A 14,878-nucleotide genomic window follows, 5' to 3' on the forward strand; every position below is an offset into this window, starting at 1 on the left:
TTCCAGCAGACACACTTCCTTTTTCCTTCTGGCTGTTTCCAGTGTGCAAACTGAGAAAGGGCACCTGTCCAAAACGTCTGCTGTCCAACTGATGATTTGGGTTTAAAACCATTTTAAAATTAGTTTCCATTATTCCTCTACTGCATCTTGTTAAGCACATCAAGGACTCTTAGGTAACTTTGATGTACAAGAGCTGCCTTTTGTTCTGTCAGTGCCCTCCACTTTCTTATCCCTTGACCTCTTGCTCTTTTCTGTTATATTGAAAGCGACTCAAGTGAAGTAAAATTTGATCTATATACAAATTTATGGGAGCAGTTGAAGAAAAGTGTGCTCCACATTCATGAACTTATTTCAGCAGAAATTACACAAATCTGGTAAATTATCTTTACATAATGTTTTTATTCAACAGGACTTTGAGTGGGAATTTAAACTCAATACATGTTGGCAGTGACAAAACATATTCACCCACACTTGTAACCACTCACACCATTTATCCATCCTTAATCTGACATAAATGACAGCCTCATTTGACAGAAACAAATGTACAAACGTAGGTGTCTGATCCATACATCTGATTATGGTGCATTTCCTCGTTGGAGAACCTGAACATAGCTGTAAACTAGTTCTCCAGGCTGGTGTCTAGAACAAAACCAGATCTGCGAAAATACATATCAGAACACATTCTCCGACTCCTGTGAAACTGAACAGATCTCATAACAGAAACCTCAACTTCTTGCTCACCACTCTGACACATCGAGCAATCTCTCTCAGCCATCACACCTGGTCAGATGAAAGAATTTAGTACAAATGCAGCACAAATAGCCCTTTACAACTCATCCCCATTAACAAAGTCAAATGTGATTATTTTCTTGTAATACAAAACAAACATCTTTTGGAATGAGCTGCTTATCAATACAGTAAGCTAGTTTAAATCTCCGCAGTCCAAACACAGGAGGCGAGTCTTCGGTTTCAGTTTATCGGTTTGGGCTTCCTGCCGTCGACTTATACATGAAGGAGATGTGATCTAGCCTATCAAATACAATCCGCCATGACATAGTGCAGGCATAAATATTAAAAGAGGCACTATCACTTGTTGCCTCATTTATGCTAATGTGCTCACATACACACACACAAATCACACTGATAAGAATCTGAAGGCACAAGAGCCAAGTGTCAGGTGTGTTATTCTTTGTACTCCAGAAACTGCTGCAATCTTTTCCGGTGCTCTGCAGACAACTGAACAGCACTGAGGATTTAAAAAAAACATACACCAAAAATTAGTATCCTCAGCATCATTTCTTTTTAATAATTTGAAGAAAGTCCATTTTAATGACAGGCCTTACTTTAAGTGATCTCCAAAAGTAGTTGTTATCCTGTAGATGGCAGTCTTGAGAGTGGCCCTGAGAGCAAAGCGCAGTGTCTTGTGAGTGGAGTCTCCCATGCTGCTGCTCGACCTGACAGGCTTACTGGAGGCATGAGGCAGCTTGAAGTGTCGATCTACTGCCTGAAGACAAGGAGGACAAGACACAACTGCTGTCAGTGGGCGCACAACGCAAAGCAAGAACATAGTATTACCTACATCCACGCTGCAGTGTATGTAATGATATCCTGGTTGTGTCTGTGGTCACTGTACAATGTCCTCTTTTTCCCTGATGTCTCAGTTTCTTGTAAAAAGGACAGGTAGTCTTTTCCATGCAGAAACACTTGAGAATTCAAATTGTGAATGTCAAAGCTACATTTCAACAATGACTGTTGCACATACAGAGAAACTCTTGTCTGACTGACCCACCTGATTTGGCCTCTTAGCAAACACTGGAATTTCATTTGAGTTGATCAATACAAAGAGATTTCATTAGATAAACTCTAAAATGGACTCTATACATGGCTAATCACCATGTACACATTAATACCATGTAGATAAAGGGAAGTACTGTACGGTTTGGTTTCAAGGCACAAAGTTCAAGTGCAAGGTTCATACTTAACCACAGTTACAAACAAAGCCAATTCACACACACACACACTCAGTACAATACAACTGGGCTATGAAATAAGATAGCAGTCAGTTTTTTTTAACCACTGTCCAACCACTGCGTCAATATGTGCGCTCAGGGTAGCTGCAGCAAAGCATGACAGCTTACCTCTTGTAAGACCAGCATGCAACTGAGAATGCTGGGTAAAGTAGTCTGTACAACCCCAAACTGGTCTTCAGAGAAAGAGGCTTGGACAAGGTAAGAAAGCCCTGGAGGAGGATGATAGAGGACACAGTAATGTGCATCTTGTATCAACAGGTCATGTCTATAAATTAAAATAATGCCCGCCCTCTCTTCCTACCTTCTAAAGCCCAGATGTGAGCCTGGCTGTCTGCAAACAGAGCTTGACTGGAAGCTTCTGGAAGCTGTAAGAGACAATGTTAACTAGTGCGAGTTCTGATGAATTAGGAAGTTGTTAGATGCACACGTTTTAGCGATACTACACTACCACATGCATGCATGATCAAAGGAAGATACATAAACCTCAGAGAGCAAAGCAGGCTAACCAAACTAGGTTCTACAAATAGGAAATAGTGCAATGCAAGTACGATATTTGGCTGTGATAAACTTATCAGTACTCTCACAAATCTTATATGATCTCAAGGATAATGATTTCAACATTTGGTTTTATAATAGCCAAGGGACTTGCAAGACACGTTTTACACTACTCCTTAATTCAAGCTCTCAAAGTAATTAGTAAGACTCATTTTAACAGCTAGATGGATGGAAAAGAGCTACATTAGTAATGTCTGCACATTTAAGCCCAAAACCAGGGGTTCAATTAGTGATGCCTGCAGGGTGAGGCTGTTAGATTTGCTAATACCAAATGAAAATCTACTGTGTCAGGTGAGAGCATGCAGGGAGTTCAGAGGCCTAAAGACAGCATGCACATGTCACACATCCTTACCTTGTTGAACAAATACATTATCAGCACCCGCTTTGCCAAGAAATTTTTAACCTGAATGAGACAATTAAGTGTGAAGTTGTATAAAACCTATACAAGAACATGTAACATAAATGAAGATATATTGGCTTTTCACACTTAACCCTTGGCTAAGACCTCCACAACTGCTTCAAATCTGGGATATCCACACTCTTAAGATGAATGCACACTTTTTAAGAAGGCAGATGATGTGACCTTTACTACTACTAAATCATCAGTAACCAGGGTACAGATGAGACAATTTCAATTGTTAAAGTAGAGAAAAGAATTTGTGGAGCATTTTCACACCTGTGCACATCCTGGCCAATCACTGCTTAAAGCAGAGAGGACTGTTGAATTGTTGGTTTTGGAAAGTTACAAAAATCGGACAAGACAGACCCCTCTTTAGGACTACTACTGTTAGCCCAAGGTTAATAAATGTTAAGTATGAAAAGCCCTTTGTCAATGCTGTATCAACATACTAACATATATTTTGTAATTCTGTATTGTAACAACAAGACTTAAGAACCTGTTCTTTTCTGTTCTGGAGGAACTGAGCCAGGAGACTTGGTTTGGACGCTTCCTGCTTGGGACTGGGAACTGAGGAAGGGGACGGCTGTGGACTGCCATTGACCTGTGAATCTGAGACAGATGCTAAATCACAAAGGGGAACCAGCGAGAAAGCTGGATTCGCAGATATCTATCATTCTACTAAACTCATGTAATGATACCCTGACCCACTGACAAGTTGACATAATGCCATGTCAGAAGTTTCAAAACCTTTGGCAATAGCTGAAATCATCCATCACTGGCCAAAAACCCCTTTGCATTATCTAAAGGGGACGACATGTTCACTATTACCTTACATACTATTAGTATTTAATCATTTTTAGTGAAAATTGGACCTGTATGATCTTATTGACCTGATGTCTTCCATTAGCCTCCTCTCACCTGTGGAAGTGGACCAGAGTTTTGGGCCTCTCCTCATGACGTGTGGGCTCTGCACTGTGCCGAACCACGGCGAGCATTGTTCCACAGGAGCAGTAAGACGCCGCAGGGCGGGAGAAGCAAAAGGGCTGTCCAGATCAGGAGTGAATGGTGCCGTCAGAGGGCTCTGTGGGCCGCCAACAATGGAGCGTGCGAAGACTGAAGCTGGAGTTTTCATCAGTAAAGTGGGCCTCGGACTCATCAGATCTTCTGTGCCAGAGGTAACTTTTACAAAAAAAACAAAGTGTGATAAAGAGGACTGGTCTTAAACAAAAAGTTTCGTTATATTTTACAGCAACATACCTGATGTCTCAGATGAAGTCTTCCTTTCACTCCCAGTAGACAGTGATTTAGCCCTGCCATTGGTTGCTACAGTGTCATGATAGGCTACGAGTCTCTGGGTCAGATCAGCCAGCAGAGACAGACACTCCTTACTGATGGCGTTCCAATTATGAGGATGGCCACCTGGGAAAGACAAGACATACATTTTGCTTTTGTTGTTAGGCACTTATGAATATAATCTGAATATTATATAATGAAGTGTGTCAAAATGTATTTTAAACAAGAAAAATAGTTCAAGCAAGGAGCCATTTTCTGCATAGACAACATAACAGACCTGGCTGACTCAGACTGAAGACCTCACAGCGTCTTGATGGGGTGTGTTGAGACAGCAGAGCCAAGTCCTGCAGAGCTAGAAACTACAATTTGGGAAATGACGTGTTTCAACATCCAAATTTGATGATCAGTGTGTTAGCAGGAAACTTGAAAGAATCTATATGTGTTTTATCTACCTTCAATATCATTGGCTGCTTGTCGGTAAGAACTTTAGGAAGACTCTGGTGGGCATCCTCAGTAAAAGATGGCTGCACAGGAAAACTGTACACCTGCAGTTAACAGGAAATATATTAGATAACATATTACCTTAAAATCAAGCTCCTCAGGTGTAATTTTAATTGATCACTTGAGATGAATGCTGGGATGTTCGCCATGAATATTATAATCCAGTTATCTTCAGATACTTGAACATTCAAAGCAATGACAACATTGCCCCCTAGTGTCTGTAATAATCAAAGGCAATTTGATGGAAGTATGGACATTTCACTTCAGTAGCAAAGTGAGACCTTTTGCAATATGATGAATTGTATAAATGTTGTCTTTTAATGATACACATACCTCAGTAACAAAGATCCTAAAGAGCAGCTGTGTGATGTGCCATGTGAAAAGGAGGAAGCTCGCACTGATCCACAGGTGGTAGAGCAGGGAGAGGTCCAGCAGTCCAGCTATGCTGTCAAGAGGGTGTACGGAGCTGGAGTTGGAGATCACACACAAATACATTAATGCAGTGCTTTACATGAGTCCAAGAAAACAAAACAAGCATGTTTGTTTAATCACATATAAACACAGAATCCACACTGACCTGTTCAAATGAAGATTCAGTGTTTTACAAATCCATGCTTTTGGAATGTATCCTGTTAACATAAAATTGAAATATGACTTTGTTTGGAAAAGGACAAGAGCAAAGTATGGTAATCAGGTACAATAAGTGAACAATAAATAAAAGCATGTCTAGAAATAAGTTCCTTTTAAGAGCCTATTTGGGAGATCATGAAAGTTTAAACTCCTCGAGCAGTTTGTTTTAAACTATAGGAGCTCTTTGTTACTGAAGTTTCATTTGCAAACAGAGATCACTTACCCAAAAAGAAATACACAACAATGTAGTTCCTGACAGAGTAAAGTGCTTGAGTGGCACTGCACTTCACCACCAAAGGCAGGGATCCCTTGAAGCGAAGGTATTTGTATTGCTGGGGAAAAACAGCAATGGGTGAACACCAACATTAACCATAAATTGATATTTAAAAAGGATCAGCCTGAGTAGTTGGGGATATCAGTGCTGAAGAAACCGGCATGTATGCATGTTGACTGGCAGAAATGTAAACCAGGATTTAACAGAGTGGTAAATGTAAATGGAGGACGACATCTAAATGACCACAAAGGGCACTGTCTTTTGTGGTAATTTAGTGTCTATTTGAAACTCAGCCATTTAGGCAAAAATAGATCTTAAATATTCAGTCTTCATCAACAGTCAGATATATGATACTCATATCACATACCTGAACAGTGTGGAAAGAGACATAGTTCATGTTATGGATCACACCCAGCAGACTGTGAGAGAATCCAACAAAGGCTCCAGCCAGCAGAAGGACAAGGTGATACTCATTCAGACACATCTGAGGGGAACTGTCAGCGCTGAAAACACATTGAGGCAAATAGACTATGGATGAAGCATGTAAAGCTCAACATGGTAAGACTTATGCGATAGCTGCTTACCCATCACTCTGGGTACAAGGGTAGCCGACTGTCTCATATCTGCCCCCGATGGTGACAGCACAACACCAAGCCACGATTATTCCCATGATGCAGTGGGCCAGGGAGTTGAGAAACTGACGAGGGTGGAGCAGCTGACCCAACAGGGCAATTTTCGAGCATGCAATAGTTGGGATGACTGAAGAGAAACAGGAAAAATAGCAGTTACAACCAAAGACTAACACACAGTATGTGCTAGCTGTCAAATTTCTTGTATTTTGCTAACTTAACACTGTTTCCAACACTGCATAATATGAATTTGCAGATTTAGTCAACAGTTACAAGGAGTGCAACTTCAGCAATGTTCGTATGTGTATAAAGCAGTGCCAAAATCAGTTTGATTTGTCTTGTGTACATAAACCCTGAACTGATGAGCTGATGCAATGTGTCTTTGCTCTGTCGGATGTGAGTAAACAACAGCAGCATCCTGCCACTCACCTGTATAATACTCTAGGTTCAGGAACCCAACCATGAGGATCACTCCACACAGCAGGATTAAGGAGAAGATGGCACTTGCACTGGTTAAGAGGGACAGGCATTCTGCATGTAAAAAAGCAGTCAACAGTAAGCTTCATGCAACTTCAGATGGCTATGAATCAAACCTTACAATGAACGTGGTGACTGACCTGATATCGTCTGGATGGGGTGGAGGAGACTGAACCTGCTGAGGACTGCAAAAACTGCTGTGATGGGTGGCAACAACAGGACAGCCCAAGCAATACTGGCCACAGCTCTCCAGCAAATCACCTGAACAGAGCAGTCAGTCATTACTATATACATAACAAATACATAATTATTACCTCACCTTAACAGAAGCCGCTGTTAAGACTATAACATTTAAAAACTGACAAAGTATTCTGCTTAGCTGTCAATATGCTATAAAAGGGAATATTAGAAAAATGACCCACATTTAAGTTTCTTACATTTTATAGGCTAAAAGATTATTTGGCTAATCAAGAAAATAATCATAATTTAATCATCAAAAAAAATCATCATTTACGTATGTAAGTGGACTAGCAAACGACCCTTTCCAAATGTGTTTCTGCTCGATTGGATTGAATTACTTTTAACATAAATCTAAATTATATCGAAGATTAATAGAAAAACTCAACAACTGTATGTTGACATGTCATGATATATTTAATGTTCACTGTCTCTTGTATGTCTAATATCGTTTTATAAATATAGCTATGCTCTTGATAATGCTCTTTATCTTTTACTTGCTCCATTTTTTCCTGTGAAGTTTGTGCTCATACCTAGTGCCAAATGTCTTTACCTTAATTTAACTTTACTTTCTGTAACTTGTTTTTGTATTTTAATGTTTCTTTACTTAATAAAAGCAGACAAACGTTAGCTACGCTCACAAAGCTAGCATAAACAGACTACAGGCTAATTTAAGTTAGCACGCTAGCAGGCGCGATACATGTTCTCTTTTATGAATGAAGAAGTTTAAAGACTCACCTTGCGAACAAACCAACAACTTTGCTGTACAGAAAACATGTTGTTTGGATAGACAGAGAGCCACACGTCGATAATAATCTCTTCGGCTCTCCTGCTGTCAAACTATTTTCCACTCAGTTTCCCATATCGCGCCACATGCATTCAAAGGACCTCTGAAGGACCCAGATTAAAAGTTGTCCATATTCCTGCCTGCTGCCAGTATCGCAGCCACACGAATTTAGTTTTATGAGCTTGTTCAAGAAAAAAGAATATATAATAAATGTATAAATTCCGACTGTCCGGCCAATGCAAGCTAGGTTGAACAGAAGAAGCTCACAAACAATATCTTTTAAAAGTTGCTTTGGTTAAATGTTGAGCTAAACATCTATAAAGTTAGGTTACAGTTGAATGATACAAATACTGAAATAACTACATTGTCACAGAATTGAATTACACAAGCCATAAGTCAGCTTTTCATTGTTTAAATTGTATCTCTTTTTACTCATTTGTTTATTTACAGATATATTAAACATTAGTGATTATTTGCTATATCTCTGTTTTACTTTCTCAGTGCAGAGTGATAGTCAATGAGTCAAGTCAATTCTGAATTCCTTTAGTTTCATCATGCATGAAAGCCTTCTTGTCATGATGATAGCCATTTCCATAAGATGGAAAACTGTGTTTATCCAAAACAGTCTTTCTGTCGTGGTCCCGAGAGAATGGCTTGGTCTCAAAAGCATTGACTGGGAGCTTTTGGGATGAATTGATGGACATCTCAGTTTGAACTGCTTTATGGACGAATGGTTTCTGTCCAGGTTTCGGGGTAATTGCAGGGAGGGCGAGCTGCTCCCTCTGGGACTTCTTGTCTTCCCACAACTTCAACAGACGGCGTTGATTATTTGTCATATCTTTGAGATTTTGCTGCAATGACTGCACTTGATCCTCTAAAAGTGTTTTGGACGTGACTGTATTCGCCAACTCTGATGTCAAATCATCAATGGTCAGACTCAGTTTCCCAGCCTTCTCCACCAGGGAACTGCACTCACGCTCCTTATCATGCAAGTCATTGATTATGTCCTTTGTTGTCTTTCCATTGAACTTAGGGTTGCACTCAAGTCCAATTTCAGTACGAAGAGCCTTCACTTGTTTCCTGAACTCCTTGTTGTCCATAGTCAACGTCTTCAGTTTCTGTTTCAGAGCCTCAGTTGAACGCATCCTTGACTCATACTGTCTGAGTTTCTCTCTGAGAATACTTTCTCTGTGCATGGCATCATCTCTTTCCTTTCTGCATTTCTCCAAAAGTTTCAATGTCTCAAATTTGGACACTTTTTCTCCTTTCCCATTTGAGGTTGCCATCCTATGATAAGGTTTCCAAATCACAATATAAAAAAAAAAGATATTAAAAGGGCATTTTCTTTTTTAAAAAAACGTTAATACTCACAAGATATTGAAATAGGCCTTGAGCATTGTGTTGGCAAATCCACTTCACAAGCACGAGCCACTACATGCATGCCTGAGACTGAGGCAGGTGACATTCCTCTAACAGGGTTATCTGTTTGACAGGCAGCTCCTGTGTAACTCAAAGCTGGGGCTAGAATGACCATTAATTAGGGCGCCACCATCCCTTTGACACCGTTTCAAGTGACACAATTTTTTTTTCTATTTTGTTAATTAATCTAAAAACTCTGCCCCTGTGGATACAAACACTGGAAATATTAAACACTGACTTCCCCTGCGGAGGTCCCCTGCGTTTAAGGTGCTGTGTCCCTGTAGAAACAGGCTTTACATACTTAAGTAACATTTTCCACTGCATGTGATCTGTGCATCCAAACAGTGACACAGTAGATTCTATCAGTTTGCTCGACCACACGACAGTTTAGATGGATGAATTGGAAAAACAGCAGCAGCAGCCAAATGTCCACTTTTAAAGTTAGACACCCTCTTTGAATTGTTGAAGTTACACCTATTAGTTACAATCTCGCTCTTAAATATTTAAAATGTCCAACTGTTGAAATGTACTGGCAGCCTTTAATGCTGTCAAGAGCTGCTAGAAAAGAGTCACGTTGCCTACACGTGTGGGGGCTGGGGTGATTTAAGGTTGTCGTACCTAAAGAACTTAAGGTTTCTTGACATTTTAAGCATTAAAATGATGCAACTATCCAGAGTCTCTTTTGCAAGGATTTTGAAATAGATAGTTTTTACAGATGACAAACATTGATTCCAGATAATATTTGGAAACTAAATGAAGAAACACTGCAGAGATTAGGTGTAGTGTGTGTGAGACATGACAGTGGTATCAATCTTCTGATGAAACTCATGGCAAGAAAGCGAATTTCCCAAAATGTCTAACTACTTCTTTAGTGCGGGTAACGACAGTATGTGAATGATCTGTTCAGTTGAAAAATAGCCCCCCCGCCATGAAACACAGTGAGAATGGACATATTCAATTTCATACATTTTACCAAATGCAATTTGTTACCATAAAAACAAATTAACAAAAAGAATTGTTACACAAGTTGTAAATCCCTTGGACATTTAGAATGGGTCTTTGGCATTAGTTGAGGGCACTTACGGTTGCAGGAGAATACAATAATTCTATTTGTACGTAATAAGTCCAACCCTTGAATATCTCACCAACACCTATAATTGTTGTGCTGTTCACACAGATTATTTACACAAAGTATAGTAGCCAGTTCCCATTAACAGAATATAAAAAAATGCATATACAAAATGCCTTTGATGGCACCAACATTACTGCACAGACTGGTTATCTAAATATTTCAACATAAAAACTATAAAACAGAAAACTATCATACTAAAAGAGATCTTATGTGCTGTTACACTATACCCCATTTATCTTCAAGGAAGTTTAGAACCCATCCCATTGGAAATAACACACTTGGTACCAGTGTTCATTTTCAGAGGTCACACAGTTGAACCAAGCGTACACACTGGGTTTTAAGGTCTTAGGCCAGAATGTCAGAGTGCAGGTGAAATCCAGTCGACCCATGACTTCATCACCACAGCAACCTGATTCTCTAAGGCAACAGGAGAACCTGCAATTTAAAAAAGAATAACATGTGCTTTGGGAAGGAGAAATCATGTAAAGGAAGTCCGGTGTCAGATGTTCTGCTCTAGCAGGTCACAGAAAAACACACACTGAAGCCAAAGCCACTAAAATAGGCCAACGATGTAGAGCTGCTGCTGAAGTAGGAGGTCATCATTCTTCATACAATTGAATGTAAATATAAAAATGGCCACAACAAATTATAAGGCGGAGGAATATGACTTAAACGTATCAGGTTATTAGTGTATATGTACAATGGGATCATGGCTTAAAAAGCTTCTGTGTCACTAGTGTTTACCTTCAGACATTGAGAGGCTTTAATGTCGCAGATGGTGCCTTGATCACCACTGGTGCAGCAGAACTGACAACTTGTAGTACTGGCTCTGGGTTGCAAAAGAAATAGGCCTGAAAAACCAAACAAATAAGCAAAAGAGTGTAAAACAACCCGGCAAAGAAACAATCAGTATTGAGAGAAACTACTAATCAATCAAGAACTAAATCCGGTGTGTCTGGGAGTAAGTGTGCAGCAAATGTTCAGTGTTACAGGAGAGAATACAGCATTCCTGCAATCCATTCATCTTGGTCAGCCTTCAGACACGGGCTTACTTTGTAGACTAATTACATGAATGTGACCAGACATATGATACCTCTGTGCACCTGACAGTATTCACATTAAGAAGTGCACTAACAGCCCGTTCTCACACCAGTTAGCAAATGCGGTCAAAGTTTCCAATGAAGAGAGTCTCCCCAGAGGGAGTTAACTTGACACTATCAGGTATATTCATTTCCCAGAAACACACAGGGAGAGACACGCAACAAAATGTCCTTGTAGTGTAGCGTCTGTGATTGACGTAGACAAGTTGGGTCAAGGCATGGCCATGCTACTGAGATCATTGAGGACAAATGAGAGTGAGTCAATCATTGTGGTTATCTACACCAAGATGGACAGGCAGCTTGAATCAACTGGATTAGTGAAGATGTAGTTTGCCAAAGCAGGACAATGAATGTTGTATCTTATTTCCCCGAACAGATTTCTTTTCCATATCTCTCAAATTTGTAATTAAAGCTAACAGTAAAGTTATGTAAAAGCAGCATCATAACAATAGCTAGCATGATTACCTTACAACCAACAGCAAGCAGAAGGTTGAGCACAACAATGGCTGACATGACTGATATGATAACTTTGGGGTGGTCATCCTTGACAGCAGGCCAGAAGGTCATCACCAGAACTGAGCCGGAGAGGAATAGAGCCACCATGATGGAGCACCACCTCAACCACTCAAAAGGGATAATCCACAGGACCTTGTGTGGGAAACAACAGTGTTAAATAATATGCGTTTCATTTTTTGAGAGCTATTACAAGACACAATCAAATGTATTCATGATACAGAAAAAAGAAGTACTCATCAACTGTCACGAAGTGTAATGTGTAGCAGACACACATTGTGAAGAAAGGGAACACCATGGTATATTATATATATTTAAAATTCATTATCATGAACATGGCCACTGCAGTCTATTTTGAGTCAATCCCACATACATCGTCCTGCTGCCATAAGTATTCATTAGTTCATTAAATGTGTATTAATCAAAAAAACTACAGTTCTGGTTTAGGAAATTACTGAGCCTTTTTAAAAAATGAAGCTATAATTTTGTTGCCCATTTTTAAAAACTACATCTTCAGTAGGAACCACTGGGCTTGGGGCTGAGCGCCACAGACTGAAAGGGAGAGGGATTTGCAAAATATAGACAGACAGACTAACATGTTTTGGCCTTTTCATGGGATTTGCTGACTATAAGAAAAATACCATATATAACAATATATATATATACACACATTATAAACATGTTATTCTGAACATTTCAGGTCTTACCACTGCTGGAATGTAAATCGCAAGAGAATATCCATACACACAGACAATCTCCATAAAAGAGTATGACACCAAGTTCATGATCTTGTTATTTCTCCATAGCAAGAAGCCCCAAAGAGCGAGGGGAACCAACCAAGCATAGCTGAAGATCGCTGTTGCAGCTATGGTCACTGTAAATCACAGCAAATAAAAAAGATAAAAATAGTAAATATAAATGTACAGATTACTCTAACATTCAACCTGAATAGGTGAGCCATGAATACCAAAGAATAACAGCACTTACCCTTTCCAAACTCTGGGGTATACTTATACTTTGGTCTGCCTAAGTGTGCCAGAAAGTTGGATAGGTTTCCACTGATGGCAATGGCAAACACAAGAGTGGTACAAATCCAGAATGGTCCTGAAAAAACACAAAAAGATGGCATTAGAACTTCAGTTTCTGTGCCCATTTGGTTTCTTTAAACAACATTTATTACAAATATTACAAACTTTAAGCTACAGTACATTGGGAGACGAATTTCAAACTCTCTAAGTGCTAACCATAAAGATCAGGATTTCTGCGAAGGTAGACATGAATAAAGTTCTTTCCAGGCCATGGCACCACTGATCCAATGATCCTCTCCTTCACCTGAAAGAAATGTTAACAACAATTACATATTTAAAGCTACATTTGTTCTGAAGTACTCCTTATTACATGACAAATTGTGACAGTGGTTAAAAGTCATTCAAAGTTGTGAAGATATTACATGATGGGTCTCGATGTCAAAAAATCTTTGGTAGTACTCGAACGTCCAGAAAGGGGCACTTTTCTTTTGCCCAGAGAGGAGCTTCAATTGAAAAATGAAAGAAAATGGAGAAAAACTTAATGAATCAAATGCATATTTAATGCAACATTTAACAGTTCAAGAAAGGTCACATATTTCCAGTAAGTGTTAGTCTTGTCCAGACCTCTGTCGTGTCATCACTGGCAAGTGGGTCTTCATCACCATCAGGAGTGAAACCAGCAGCTTTTCTCTGCTTCTCAGGTTTGACATCTTCATCATCAATGTTAATGGTGATTGCATCTCTGTTTGCTTCCAAAAGATTTCCAGCTTCTTCAAATTCTAATTTCATGTCATGGATAAATGGAAAATATGAATATGAATACTGTTGCTACCAATGCATCACAGTGCAGCACAAAGTTCTGAGAGAAGTGAGTTTACAGATGCCATGGAGACTAAGAAAGAGAACAATCAACTGTAGCGTCAATACGCAACTTCATCTCCTAATCAAACAAAAGATTATGGAGGACTCACCTTGAAATTGAAATGGATCTTTTGTCGACGCCATTTACACGGATTCACTCGTCTCTCAGGAATTTATCGGCAAGTTAATGTTGCACAAAGGCAACAACTTAATCTTAGAAAGCTGTGAAGGAAAGAAACATAACTTTTTTTAGCTTCCTGGCATAATTATTAATTCATCATTTGCTTTTTGGTTTGTTTGTTTGTTTGTTTAAAGCGTTGTATACTAAAAGAAATAGCGTTATAACGTTGAGTTAGCTCAAGTTAGCTACCAAGTCCTCCGTTGACAGCTCATCAACAACTAACTAACTAATAACATTGAATGCCTAACGTAACATTGGGACTGGAAAAAATATAGCAAGGGCCTCGGTTTAAAACCCCCAGTGCATAGTTTTCTTTAAACACTACATGCTTACCAAATTATCTTCCAAAACTTTCGAAAATCATTTCACTTCTCTCAGCTAGGTTAGTGTTGCGTGGAACCGGACATACAAGCCATGTAAACAACACTTCTTCCTGTTACTAAACATTTTCAAAGTAAGGATTTGAACGTTTTTTAAATCTAACATATACTTGATCGTGTCATGGCGGATTACGTATCATATTTTTAGAGATGTGTTCCGGCGAAAAGCTTGCTACTTATTTTGGATTTTGCGATATTATAGTGAGTTTCTATTGGTAATGGACTTTTATTTTGAAGTTAGCTAGCAACGACAACAACCGTGATAAGTTGCACTGTAGGCTACGACAAGGACCTCAAAGTACGTGTAAAAAATAGCGCGCAAGTAGGAAATAATTTGGTTTAATATGCCGAATAATATGAGAAACTATAACAGATAATAAAAGAGCCCTACTTACGACTTGGGGGTCCTTTTGGTCTTGGTTTTTAGCTCACTCAACAACCATAGATTAGC

The 14,878-nt window shown here is 39.3% G+C and overlaps 3 protein-coding genes across 3 annotated transcripts; all 3 read right to left on the reverse strand.

The window, feature by feature from the left end:
* Nucleotides 1–401: 401 nt before the first annotated feature.
* Nucleotides 402–7,803, reverse strand: ndc1 (NDC1 transmembrane nucleoporin). The gene is made up of 18 exons (XM_070919307.1): nt 7,765–7,803; nt 6,930–7,050; nt 6,742–6,843; nt 6,268–6,442; nt 6,051–6,186; nt 5,633–5,741; nt 5,357–5,408; nt 5,113–5,245; nt 4,731–4,823; nt 4,556–4,637; nt 4,243–4,404; nt 3,904–4,164; nt 3,482–3,594; nt 2,938–2,988; nt 2,332–2,395; nt 2,139–2,239; nt 1,344–1,504; nt 402–1,246 (listed from the first exon to the last, which is right to left on the reverse strand). Exons 1-18 carry the CDS (start codon nt 7,801–7,803, stop codon nt 1,183–1,185), a joined length of 2,019 nt encoding a protein of 672 aa, XP_070775408.1. The 3' UTR covers nt 402–1,182.
* A 442-nt stretch (nt 7,804–8,245) lies between these two features.
* LOC139297015 (myosin-11) lies at nt 8,246–9,419 on the reverse strand. Its single transcript, XM_070919596.1, has one exon. The coding sequence runs from the start codon at nt 9,097–9,099 to the stop codon at nt 8,341–8,343; it is 759 nt and encodes a 252-aa protein (XP_070775697.1). The 5' UTR covers nt 9,100–9,419; the 3' UTR covers nt 8,246–8,340.
* A 766-nt stretch (nt 9,420–10,185) lies between these two features.
* Nucleotides 10,186–14,452, reverse strand: yipf1 (Yip1 domain family, member 1). Its single transcript, XM_070919200.1, has 10 exons — nt 14,381–14,452; nt 13,977–14,088; nt 13,630–13,784; nt 13,428–13,508; nt 13,222–13,309; nt 12,965–13,081; nt 12,685–12,851; nt 11,930–12,112; nt 11,109–11,215; nt 10,186–10,799 (listed from the first exon to the last, which is right to left on the reverse strand). The coding sequence occupies exons 2-9, from the start codon at nt 14,008–14,010 to the stop codon at nt 11,111–11,113; spliced, it is 930 nt and encodes a 309-aa protein (XP_070775301.1). The 5' UTR covers nt 14,011–14,088; nt 14,381–14,452; the 3' UTR covers nt 10,186–10,799; nt 11,109–11,110.
* Nucleotides 14,453–14,878: the final 426 nt, after the last annotated feature.

This window comes from Enoplosus armatus, chromosome 14 (genome assembly GCF_043641665.1).
Source record: "Enoplosus armatus isolate fEnoArm2 chromosome 14, fEnoArm2.hap1, whole genome shotgun sequence".
NCBI classification, from domain to species: domain Eukaryota; kingdom Metazoa; phylum Chordata; class Actinopteri; order Centrarchiformes; family Enoplosidae; genus Enoplosus; species Enoplosus armatus.